This window comes from Centruroides sculpturatus, unplaced genomic scaffold, assembly GCF_000671375.1.
Source record: "Centruroides sculpturatus isolate CEXI.00-Female unplaced genomic scaffold, Cexi_2.0 scaffold548, whole genome shotgun sequence".
Taxonomy (NCBI): domain Eukaryota; kingdom Metazoa; phylum Arthropoda; class Arachnida; order Scorpiones; family Buthidae; genus Centruroides; species Centruroides sculpturatus.
Window position 1 is genome coordinate 476,662 of NW_019384817.1, and position 13,807 is coordinate 490,468.

Consider the following 13,807-nt stretch of genomic DNA (forward strand, 5'->3'; position numbering starts at 1 on the left):
CGGATGATAAACTCGTTCATTTCTGTTGTCCATTTCATCCGTTGGCGTGGTTTTCCATCCTTTGTGGTCTGTGGATGCATTGCCACAGAAACAGCAAGACTAGGTTGATTCCTCATCTGTTGAGGGTATTGCAGTAGCCATGCTTGGGCCGATGCTGCTTTTGCCACCAGTAACCAAGGGAGCCTCTGCCTAACCCACGAACGCGGACCTTGTTAACCCGGGCGACGTCAGAGCTGGTATCACACTTTGATCTGGTTACTACCATGATAATTATCTCCACAGAATGTGGGTGTGGTCACTCTTAGCTTCATTTCTCCCCATAGACCTTACTGGCATGGGTATCCCTGCCAGGAGCTTGTGCTCTAGCCTGCATTGCTCTATGGTTCTGTAAAATTACTGGGCTCTCCCACTATGACCAGGTGGTGACCACGGGAGAGTTATTATTATTATTTTAACGTAATAATAATATTATTATTATGTTAAAAGACAAACATAAGCAGAGAATAATAGAGTAATATTATGATCTGTTTAGTTTTATAATATATATTTGTTAATCTTTAAAAATATAAACTTAAAGTAAAAATGTGATTTTAGATTTTCCACCTGTTGGAGCACCTACAGCGCCACATTATCAAGCTATGCCAGCTTCTGCTGCTGCTGCTGCTGCCGCTGCTGCTCATCCTGCCACAATGACTGCACCATATCCTGGTTATCCTACAACTGCATTTACAAGTCCTGGATATTTACCATCTGCACCTACATATCTGCCAGGTAAAACAAATAATTCATTTAAATTAGGAAATTAGGTTATAAAATATGGTGATTAGAATTGAAATTATTTAATGTTTGGTAGTGTGTGTGTGTGTGTGTATGTATATATATAACAAACACTTCAAACATTGAAGTGTCTGGATGTCCACTAACAGATTTTATGAATCTAAATCAATAAGTCAGATGTAAAGATTGGAATTTTTAAACTTCCCCAGCATAAACTAATGTATGAATGTCTTAGAGTGCAAAAAGGATAAAATATAGAATAGTTGGGGCATGTTTCAAGAGAATTTGAAAATGTACAAGGTTGATGAGAAACAATGCAATGAATAAAATTTGTGGTAGAGAAATATTAAATTAAGAAAAATTTAATGGAAAAAGAGTACTGATAAATGGTATAGAGAAGTAGATGCATATCAGGACTAAGATAAAAATGGGAGGAAACAAGACCAGCTGAAGATTATTGAAGAATATAAAGAAGAGAGAAATAGAGATGGTTTGAACAATTCAAGATAGGTGTATAAAACAGGAAACAAGGGAAGAATAGAATTTATAGCTTGGCTAAATTCTGAAATAAAGTAACAAAAGAGATCATTCAAGTAAAACAAATCGAGGGTGGATGGAGTGATATTAAGGAGAAAAGAAAATATACAAACTAGATAGTAGCAATACTTTAAAGAACTATTCAGTGTGAAGAATAAAAGGAATATAAGAACCAGTTTTTAAATTCTCTGTTAGTCTGGAGATGATTGTTTAACATAGATGGAAATATTGTTTAGTAAAAATTATTGCTGGATCATAAGTTTATTTTGAAGTACTTGAAAAGAGATAAAGATGTTACTTGAACAGAGGGATGAGATAAGAAATTGATAGATTAAAGTTCAGAAGACATAGGATATTTCATCCTTTTGGTTTTTTATCAGACTGGATGATATATTTGAGGTCTGAGGAAGACCCTAAGAGTAAGTAGACTTGACTGGAGGAATTTAACCTAAGAAGTTATTTCACCACTGTTGTTGTTGACAAAAGAAATGAATAATTTTACATAATTTTATTGTAGTTCAATTGAATTTTCTTTTAAATAACTGTTATGACAGCAGTATACATTCTAATGAATATTTTTGTTAAAGTAAATTAAGTAAAACTTAGCTTCAGAATAATGAAATAGCAACCAATCTTCTAGATGGCACTCAGACATCATCTCTAGATCAACTAGCATGAGTAGCTTTCAAAACAAAGATGGACTTTTTTGTTTCAAATATGTAATGGCTATGTTTAACAATAATGTCTATGTTTAACAATAATGTCAATTATGAGTTGTGTTCAGGCCCCATTCCTCACCACCCAGTTACCTCATATATCTGACAGACCACTGCTGAAAAATTCCTGGAGTTTTTCAATCTGACTGGATTCAGTCCCAGATCCCTAGAGTGGTATTAGTCATCACTAACAAGTGTTGTTATTCATTAGTGGTATGCACATTTTCAAAAAAAAGTTCAAAAAATAAAATTTTTTTTAGTTTTTAATAAACATCAATTTGTTTATTATTTTGTACATTTATATTAATATTTTATCTTCATGTAGTGCAGTTATTATTATGAGGATCATTCTGAAAGTAAAGAACATTTGTTTCTCTAGATATTTTTATTTAAGATGATGAAACAAAACTTATTTTACAACACATATGATATCTTAGCTATATTCCTACATGGTCACCATACAAATTTAAACATTTGTCATAGCATATCATCAGCTTTTTTATGCCTTCTGCACACTCAGTTACTGCCAAGTTTTTGAACCAGTCATTAACAGCCTCTTTCAGTTTGTTGTTACTTCCGTAGTGATTCCCTGCTAAAAAAATTCTTCAATTTTTGGAAAAGATGTAATAACTCGGAGCCTAGTTAGGGCTATAAGAAGGATGTTCCAAAACTTCCCACTTAAACTGCTGAAGCAAGTTCTTTGTTAACGCAGCAGCGTGCGGACGTGTGTTATCCTGAAGAAGCACAATGCCTCTGGACAACAATCCCCACCATTTGTTTTGAACTGAAGCTTCTTTCAACACTACCATAAACCTCGGTTATCTGTCTGTAAATTTTAGGGCAGACTTTTTTCACATTCAAAAAACATATTACACTACAAACCTCACACTTGGTGGGATCTTTAATTTTGTCACATATTTCAAAGTCACACTGTAAATAGTAAATGATCGTGTGGCTCACTGTTAGCATCAGACTGGCGTGAAAACATGGGAAGGGTCATGGTGCGGCAATGGAGGGTGGTGGGAGAACTGCGCGGCTTGTCAGATCAAAACGTTCTTTTCTTTTAGAATGACCCTCATATATACAGTGGGTGATCGATTAATGAACAGTTTGGTCTGCGAACAAATCGGACAATGAACACTTTAACAAAAGATCTTTTTATGTTCAGATAACAAACACATGGTTGAATAATGAACACCTGACAGAATTAATCAAAATTATCACCTTTTTACAAATTCCAGCAAATAATTTAATATTATAAAAATATTTTCAATCGTCTTTAGCTTTAGCGATCATCATCGACGATCGCTAAAGCTAAAGACGATCGAAAACGTTTTTATAATACAGTCATACCCCGGACTTACGCGATAGGTGGGACCGAGCGATAATTGCGTAAGTTGAATTCGCGTAACTCGGGGTATAATTTTGCATATAAATACATACAAATTATTTTTAATTGAGACCGGAGACTAAAGAAAACAATAATTTAGAAAAAAATGTTTAATAAAATCTTAGATAATACATACGTATAACAAATTATATTATTATACAATTTTTCACATTAACTTGATTATCACACCATAATTTTAACATTGTTTCCATCTCAGCGATAATACCGTGACGTTTACGAATGATGCTTGAATTTAAAGATTGAGCATTTTTGTCAGCTTCGAGAATTTTTTCTTTATCTTTTATAATTGTTCTGACCGTCGATTCCGGTAGATCAAACTTCTTTGCCAATTCACAAATTTTCATTTTTGTATCGAAGTCTTTAATAATGTTAACTTTACATTCCAAAGATAAAGTTTTTCTTTTCTTGTTTGATGCAGAAGAATCAGTTCTACTTCGTTTGGATGACATAGTAGAGTGTTAAGATTAATCATATTCGTTATTGTAAACCGCGCTTAAGTTAGGCGCCATCTGTTCATTTCTTTTGTATGTCCGACGATCAAAAGACCGCTTGGGATCGAGTCTGTTTATAATTTGAAAGGTAATCTTGTCAGTTGTATATACAAAAGGTAAATTGTTTACAAAATGAGTCTTTGTTTATTATCTGATAAATGTATACTTTTTTCGTCAATTGTTCACGATTGCAGATGCCTTTGTGTAAAATCCAAGTACGATGTATGTAAGCTAATAAATGTTCTCGTTAATCTTATCTCGTCTTTTGATTCGTTCACGGTTACAAGAAATTAACACATAGAGTCTCTCAAGTCTCCGTAGATATAACAAACAGAAATAAATTTCACAAAATAAATTGTAGCTATGCATCGATTCCGCGCGACACATCCGAACATGTAAGCTGGACAATAGTGTGTGGGGGGGAGTGAATAATCAAGAGTTGCATGGCGCTCAAACAAAAGATGAATCGACGAGATTTGAAAATCGCGTAACTCCGGGTTCGCGTAAGTCAGGGTATGACTGTATTAAATTATTTGCTGGAATTTGTAAAAAGGTGATAATTTTGATAACTTGTACTGGAACTAGAAAGAATTAATTATTTTTATCCTGACAGAACAGTGGCATATCATGGGTGTCAGCCGCCCAGGGCAGAGGAAAATTTCACCACCACCTTATTTAGGTATCTCAATTTAAAAGACAAATTCAGTTTTGTCACAGAATAAGTAATGAAAAATTCCGTGCTAGTGTTGCCACCTTTTTAAAATCGCCGACCTGGATGGCAGGTGAGGTTTGTTCAAACAGAAGTTCCTGACGCATGTATGTCATTTTGCAATGCGAAGAATAATTTGCAGTGCATGCCGGTTCTAAATCAGTTAGTTAGCGAGTAGGGAGATTTGGATAGGAGTAACGCAAGTGACCTAGTTCTATTGGATATTAAGGTATATATGATTAAGAAAGAATCGTACAAGCAAAAATAAAAAAAAACAAAAGAACGATAGGTTGTGCACAATATCCGATATCCCCGGAGTTGGATGGTAACACTATTCTGTGCTCATTTTAATCGGTCCGAATCGTAGGTGCTCGAAAGTGTGAAATAAAATGGTTCAAATTCTTACAAGATATTATTATTATTTATTATGAAATTTTGCCGTCCGGGGCGGACCGCCCCTGCCTCCCCCTACGCTACGCTACTGTGACAGAATAAACACAAGAAGAAGTGATGCTGTGTTTAAGCTTTCTAAAACTATATTTTAATGGCATCTGTGAATGGTTTATGGAACGATGCTTTTACAGTTGTATACATAATCTTTTTTGCACTAGTTAATTTTTGTTGTCTGAATTTTTGTAAGTGCTTTTCTGAACTTTATTTAAAAAACTGATAATATTATGGGGCCTAAAAAGAGTGAAGTGTCAAGAACTGTATTCACTATATAAACTAAGCAAGAGATAATAGCCAAGGTAAGAGGGTGGGCAGATGATATCTGATATTGTAGGCAGATGACTTCAACAGGTCTACACTATATACTGTACAACTTAAGCTAAGAAAGATAATCTAAAGGAGTAATGGAAATAGCATCTGAGAAACAAAGATGTGCCATTCATGAAAAATGGAGACATTGCTTTTAGTTTATATTATGTAAATAAGCATAGTAAGAAAGTATATAATTTTTTATTTATTTTTTTGGGGTCTCCAGAACAAATTACAGTACAGCATTGATTATCTGAATCAATTGGGGACTGGGGTTGTTGAAAAAATCAATTTTTTGGATAATTGATTATGTATGAAAAAATACATTATTAATATAGTATATTAGTATATCCCAATAATAGTATATTAATATATCCCATGTTTAAATTTTTCTCTATTAAAGTTTGTAATAATAAACCGAGCTATTTATTATTACAAACTTTCAGTATTAAATGGAATATTTAAATTTATCATACACAAATACCTGGTAACCGATTTGTGCTGATAGGCAAGGTGACATTAAGCTGGAGAAAAATCCATATATTTATAAGAATTGGCTAAAGAGAGAAGTTTCTACAATAATAACCAGTGTGTGTGATATTAAGTGGGTTTGACAGTATAACTCCAGATATATTTCAAACCAAACAAACTTCAGCCCTGTATGAGAACATCCAATAATCGTCTATCTGCAACTACCTACAATAAATTTTTGATTTACTAATTTAGAAAATGTAAGCAACTGCATTATGTGAAGACAATTAGATTATTTTGTGTATTCATATTAATCTTTTGTCTCATCAGTAAAAATGAGAAGTCATGTTTATATTTCCTAACTTTCAGCATTTTTGTTTGTTTTTCTTTGGGGAGACAGTCATACTACAGACATACAATGTAGGAAAGTTGTTAAATAACAGGAATTTTAATGTAAAATTTGTGGAGATGTATGCACTGCAAAAATCTTACTGTGGGACACAGATGACTTAGCAATTTTCCATGCAGGGGTTGTGATGATCGAGCAGTATGTGCCTATGCAACAACTCATACATGAATGTTTTGAATTTCATTGTGGAAGAGCAATGAAGTGTTGTTTGTTTTTTACGGTCATAGGGAGTAAAATCTGAAATCTATAGGATTGTCTCTGTAAAACAACTGTTTCCATACTGAACCTTCAAATGAAGGTACAGTATGGAGACAGTTATTTGAGTTGGAAGAATGTATGAATGAGTGGAGATTTAAAAATGGAAGACAAAACATCAGTGATGAACACTGGAATGAGAGATCTGTGTATGTCAATGGTCCTATATTGGTGCACTTTCTGGAAAAAAATCAAATTGTGACTAATGCTCGATACAGTGACATGCTGGTGAACAAGTTTGTAAAGTACTATATTATTTTTCCGACTTTTCCAATGATTATCAACATGACTGTGTGCTGGAAATAGCCATTCCCTAACGGGTACTTTACGCAGATTTGCATTAGTGTGCCAGGCCTGGACTTTAAGCGTGCACTGAATTAAATAATGACAAAGTTTGTCAATAATAAATCAAATATTTAATAAATATTCTAGTAATAACTATATACAAAATTTAGTAAAAATCAAGTAACAATTTATTCAATGAAAATCAATAAGAATCAACCTGACAAAACTCAAATCAATCTATTTTCTATCTTAATTCTATTCCCCATTGGAATTCGACAAAAATCAAAGACTTAATTTATGTACAATAATTCTTATGAATTAAAGATCCTAATCGTCACCTCGATATACTAGGAACCCTTTTCCTCAACTCTCAAGACTTCCTCTAATCTTCGATCCACAAATCGAATAGCTTCAAAATCGCCTTGGAACTATTTTATGCTATTGTACACCTTTCTCTCATTTGCTGCTACGAAGCTCACCACACTCATTGCTAACAGAAGCTCACCTCATCCATCTTTACTTGAGGTTCGGTCTTTATACTGTGAGGTGACGTCACAATTCTGAGTGCGATCACTCCCCTCATTTATATACTTATTGCTAACAATAAATTTTCTTGTTTGTCTGGCAGCCTATTTTCCAACAATACTTGCTAACCTTTTACGTTATTCTTTTTGACAATTTTCGGGATGTTTTTATTCTTTAAGGTTTAGCAAGGTCCTAAGTTATGCTTGTGAGGTCTCCCCCCCTTTTCTTGGTGCGGATTTACTTTTCTCTGCTCGGGAGCGCAAATGTGCACGATTTCTAACTACGGTGCTTTTCTCTCGTCGGTGAGTTGGTTTCTCTTCTATTTTTAAATTTCTAAGGTGAATGGTGAGGAAACCTTCATCCTAATAAAACATAAGCCCCAAACAAAAATATAATAAAAAGTAAAAGTAAATAAAAATAATGCTTGGACTTGGTTCCTTACAAGTTGAAGTCTGCAATATGACTGAAATGTCAGGGACTTTTCTCAAAAGGAGTTTTGCTGCATGACAATGCCATACAGCTCCATACAGCTGTGCATACTAAGTGAATATACCAGACATGAGCAAATGCAGCTTTTGCTGAAAGTGTTAATTTCTGCTTTTTATTATTATTTTTACAATTTTATTTCCACAATTTTATGAAAATATGTTTATTAAAAAAATTCAATATTTGTTTTATATTATATTTATATTATATAATAAAATCGCAGTACAGAACTGCAGCTCCCATGCATTTTGCAAAACCTACATTTCTGCTCCCACTGAACTTTTGCTTGCCCACCCTTGGAATATACTAAGAGATTTGAAATTTGGGTGATGAAACATCTACAGTATAGTCCAGATTTGACACCATTTTCATTTGTTGGACCTTGAAAGAACATTTGCGAGGTCAAAAGTTTGCTAATGATACTGAGGTAATAGAGGCATGTAAAGGTGGTCAAAGGCCATACCAAAAAACTTTTTTTCTTGAGAGTATCTGGAAGCTTAGTCTGGTGGATTAAGTGTTTAGTGAAGCAGATTATCTTTATTTTCCAGTTCTACATGAATTCCTTGTTCTGCCAGTTCTTGAAGGTCGTCATTGGTAAGGCTCTCACCAGAAACCTGCAGTAACTCCTCAATATCCAGCTTGTCTACATCTCCTGGTCCTGCTGTATCTATTAGGTTGACAATTTGGTCAACCTAATAGATACAGCAATAGGCTCTTCTCGTTAAGAATTCTTGGATACCTTCAGCCATAACTTCTTCCACCCTTGTAAAAAGTTATTAACAGTCACTCGTTAGTTTTGTTTTCACCTTCTACATACAGACATGTATGCTTTAACATCATTGTTAAGGCTATCCATAGATAAAATAAATTTTGATGGATTATGATTCAGTTGGATATATTTAGGAGTATGAAAAAAATTATTACTTTGTCATGCCAGATTTATCAGATAGAAGCTTAAGATTACTGTCCTAGTTAGTACATGGCTAAAGTGCTTGAGATTTTTGTGTTTATTTTTATGCTTTACTTGTCAAAACTTTCATTAATTGTATTATTACTTGTTATTAATGCTGAAAGACAATATCTTAAACTTTTATCCGATACTTAAGAGTACATATTTTATGACAGGAGGAGTAAAATTTTGTTAAATTAAAAAATGATTTAACAAAGCACCTTACACTACACTGTTAACAAGTATCTGTAAATGCCAATATGAAAAATGCAGAATACATGATTTGCTTGACACGTCATGAAAGAGATATTAGACATGATTGATAAACTAAAAACTCTGATTTGATTTGAAAAAATGCTTTGGTAACTGAAATCAAAGAGTTTTATTTTCTGTCACAAGACATACTATGCTAAGTCATTGATTGTAAGTTCTCATACAGATGCACTATATCAGAAGGTTATGAACAAAGAAATACTCCTTGATAAATACTTAGGAATACTAAAACATTTTGAAGCATTGTTTGAAGATCAGCTATTTGAGATTTACCACTAAATGTTGGGTTCGGTGAAAATCAGGTGGTGATGTGTCTATTTACATGACAACATGAAGTTAAAAAGTTTGTACAATGGTATTTTCCATTATGCTTACAAGTTTATAAATAGTGTAACATTAATCACCACAGATAGCATTTTCATGAGAACGCCTACTTACATGGTAAAAATATCCAGAATTAAGTGATGTCTCCAATGATGACTGTTTTCTCTGACACTAGGAAGAATTGATCTCGCTACGGATTAATCAAAATTCAGGTCTCTCTATAATTGTCTGGGGTAACTGTGATTTGGTTGAAGGATGAATTCCAAATGGCGGGAATACTGAACAAACAAGGCAAAAGGACAGTTAGTCTCACTCTTGTAGCATGTAAACTGTTCTCTCAAACTAGACTACAACAATAAGTTGACAAACTGAACTGGGTGACCTAAATGACCTTTTGGTGATTCTTTTATAAATTTTTGCTTTATTTCTTGACTCTCATCACTTCCATAATTGGTAATGTCAAATGGAGTGATTGCTGACAATTCAAAATTTCTCTCTCTTGCTTCTTACATTGACTAACTATGTCAGGAAAGAGCGTTGTCAGAAAGGAAATATCTACTATTTCCTTGTTGATTTTTCTCTTTTTTGTTAACTTTTTTAAATTTTATTTTGACTAATTATAAAAATACTATTAGTTTTACAAAGACTGAGGTCCTTTCGTACTTTGCCTCTTCTATAAATTCCCTTGAGATCCTATTATAATTTTCTTCTTTTTTTCTTAGTATTACCATTTCTTTTGCCTTATTTATTCTTGAGGATCTCATTCTCATTCCATCCTGATAGAGGAGATGGCTATTGGCAAGGGATTCCCAAATAATATATGATCAGCACAATGCTATTTATTAATTCCTTGTTGTTTCCTTCTTGTGCCCATGCAATATACCCATACTTGAACTTTTTTGTTTGTGTATTTCACTTTTTAAGCTTCAGCCAGGAATCCATGTAATCCTAACTGACTCACATGATTGTGTACCATTGGCTCATGCAATTAAAAATATTTTGCCAGTTTAGTTATGCTTATCATTTCAAATTGCAAATTTCTTTTCTTGCACTCATGAGTCTCAAATTCCATTAAAATATTTTAATATTTAAATTTTATACTGCAAGTAGAGGAATTCTGTTCCAAATTCCACATGTCCTTAGCTTGATGACAACGATTTTGTATCATTGAAAGTATTAGCATTATTGAGAAGATTTTAATGCTGTCTGACAGGGTGTTCACTTTATCTGTTCTTATATTTAACTGTATAAATATCTTAACATGCTTTTCTCTAACAATCTATTGATACTTTTCTTATTCCTTATCTACAGAACTAAGCATCTCAACTCTATCATCTAATTCAACTGATTTTTTTTTATTCTTTACAAATTTAAATAACTTTTCTTTTGTTAATAGATATGTTTCTGTTTAAAACACACTATTGTAATTTTTATTCTTAATGGGTTACAAAACCCACTGGACTGTAAGGCATCAAGAATAACTGGAAGCTTGCACTCTAACATGTATTCTTTGTCACATAAAGCTTGATAAAACTAAGTGATTTTAATTATTCAGCAAAGTGAAGATATTTTGTTGGCTTTTTAGGATTAATGTAGGATTTTAGGGGAGACACAGAAGGTACTACTGTAGATCTTGATTTGGCCTCTTGAATTTTGTTCTATTTTGTCTTTAGAATTAGATAAATTGTATTTAAAAGTTGTGACAGTTTAGTCTGGCTTCGAAGTGTTGCATATGATGGAATTGTATGGAAATCATAAGAGTATTCGTTTGGACATGTTTGAACTAGTACATGTGCAAATTGCAAACTGATAGAGCCAGTGGTTAGTAAGCTGTTGGGAAGGTAATAAAGATTTGTATATGCAATTTGGCATAAAAGTGAAGGATTGAAATTTAGAACAGAATATTTGTATCATATTTTGCGTGACAATTAGAAAAAGCACTGCTGAAACATTAAAACTGTTGAAAGTTGCCTTTGGTGAAGATGCTATGAAAAAGTCATGTATTTGAGTGGCATAAGAGATTCAAAGATGGTGAAATGATGTGACAGGTGATCCCAGAAACAAGACAAAAATAACAGTAGCAAACATTAATATTAACAGAGTGCAAGATGTGATAGTATCTGAAAAAGGATTGAGAGATAATAGCTTAAGAATTGCAGATTAAGTGAGACAGTTGTGTCCAAATGCTTCAATTAAAATTTGCCTGAGAAAAATTTCTGTGAAGCACAAACTTTGCAGAAATCTTTCTCATGATGAATGAACAGAAGCAGTATTAGCTTGAAGTTGTGGGTGATCTGTCTTCAAGCACACACTTGTTTCCAAGAGTAATTGCAGATGATGAAACTTGGTACTTCCAGTACAACATGTAAATATCAAAGCATGCAGTGGGAAATCCTGTTTACCACACTAAAAAAAAGCACTTGTGTTACACTCACAATTTAAGACCATGCTGATGTGTTTCTTTAATCACAAGGGAATACCCCATCAAGAATTTTTGGAATGGACACTCAACCAATCAGCAATGCTATTTAGAAGTACAGGTAGCCCTCGGTTTACGCCGGTTCAATTTACGCCAATTCACAATAACGCCACTGCACAATTCGCGATTTTGCTGTGTAATTCCCCGATTTTTCCCTATGCCAGACTGATTTTCTTTTCAGTGTTGACGTATTTACCGAGCTTCGACATTGTACATTCGTTAAAACAAAAATTTTTATTGAATATATTTATTTTTTCTGTTTAATATTATTGGGTATGTATACATTTGCATTAAATTAATATTAAAATATTAAACGTTTAGATACCCACGAGCCAAGTTATCAAACTTAATAGTCCAATAAATGGTGTCCGAATCCATAGCGCCATTGAATTTATCCCGTATCAGTTCGTTCAGGAAAACACCTTACGACGCAGTAGCACTTCCGGCGATCACAAACTATCGTTAGTGAGACAAATCTACTTCTCGTTGGCCAGACGATATCTATCTCTCCTTAATTTTCCCGCTCAAACTGACCTTACATATGCGCTACGGCGACCGGTGGTCGACCAATCAGTGTCTCCGCTCGTCCGTAGCTCTACGTCGGGTTAACGTATCCTTTCAACTATGGAAAGTTTGACGGTTGAACTTTGTGAGTTAGACAATGATTGGGAGCGAAGTGCGAATGTAAAAAGGAGCATCGTCGCATCCATTCGACCATATTCCGAAATTCTCAATGAAAGAAAACAAAAATGTAAACAATTAAAGATGGATACTTTTTCCGAAAAATTTACGAGATCTGAAACTAAAATTTTTAATAAAAACATTTAACTTAAATTTAATTTTTTAAATGTATTTTATCATAAAATAATTTGTACTTTGTATTATATTGTATTAATAAACAAAATTATTTACGTATTTTTCACTTAAGTGGAACCTAACCCTATACCTCAGTGTAAATATGGGTTCGTTTTACGCCAATTCGATTTGCGCCGGCTTTTGTAGGAACGGAACTGCAGCGTAAACTGAGGGCTACCTGTGACTGAAGAGATTGAGATTCTGTTAGAAGAAAATGACCTGAATTATGGCGTAAAGTAGATCATTCATTATGACAATGCACCAACACAGTGTATTCAGTGTGAGACTTTCTAGGCCAAAAAAGCAATTATCCAATTAGATCATCATACCTATTTACCTGACTTAGTTCCTTATGATTTCTGGCTATTTCCAAAACTAAAAGCTTTTCTGAAGGAACAAAGATTTTTTTTTAATATAATTGATATCAATTAGAATAGATTTTTTTTAATATAATTGATATCAATTAGAATGTGACAGGTATTTCAAAAGTATTTCAAAAAATGAGTTTCAGTCAACAGTATTTCAAAAAATGAGTTTCAGGCTTGTTTCCAGAAATAGGAATTCCATCTAAGTCAGTGTTTAGATGTTCAATTAGAGAATATTAGAAGCAATAATAGTCATTAGTGTACAATTCCACATGTATATATTTTTAAAGGTGCATTACGAGAATTAAATTGTCACACTTCATAAATACACTGACTTCTTTGGATACTGTGCTTGCATTAAATATAAACATCAGTAGAAACCTTAAAACAGTGTTTTTCAACCTTTTTCATTGAGTGGCGCACCTAATTGAAAAATAACAAATCGTGACACCCTTGACCAGTGGTGGATGTAGAAACTGAATAAGGGGGGACTAATGGGCCGGATGAATTTTTCATAAAAACGAATATTACGCACAATGCAAAAGTGTTTCTATGTGTTCAAAATCAAAATTTAAGTCCATTGAATTTTGTCGAAATACCTACATGTAAAATAATAGTCTCACTATTGTTTTTTAAATATAGTTTTATTATCAAATATATCATCATTTTATATTATCATTTTATTGATAAACAATTTTTGTTAAGTTTTTTTATACTATTTTGATGCATAT

The 13,807-nt window shown here is 33.3% G+C and overlaps 1 protein-coding gene across 1 annotated transcript in view; it reads left to right on the top strand.

Annotated features, from left to right (window-relative positions):
• LOC111629862 (extensin-like) overlaps positions 1-13,807 on the top strand; it is a 57,029-nt gene that overhangs the window by 24,915 nt on the left and 18,307 nt on the right. The window contains exon 2 of the mRNA XM_023373772.1: positions 595-771. Within this exon, the coding sequence (XP_023229540.1) occupies positions 595-771 (177 nt within the window). The remainder of the gene's footprint in view (positions 1-594; positions 772-13,807) is intronic.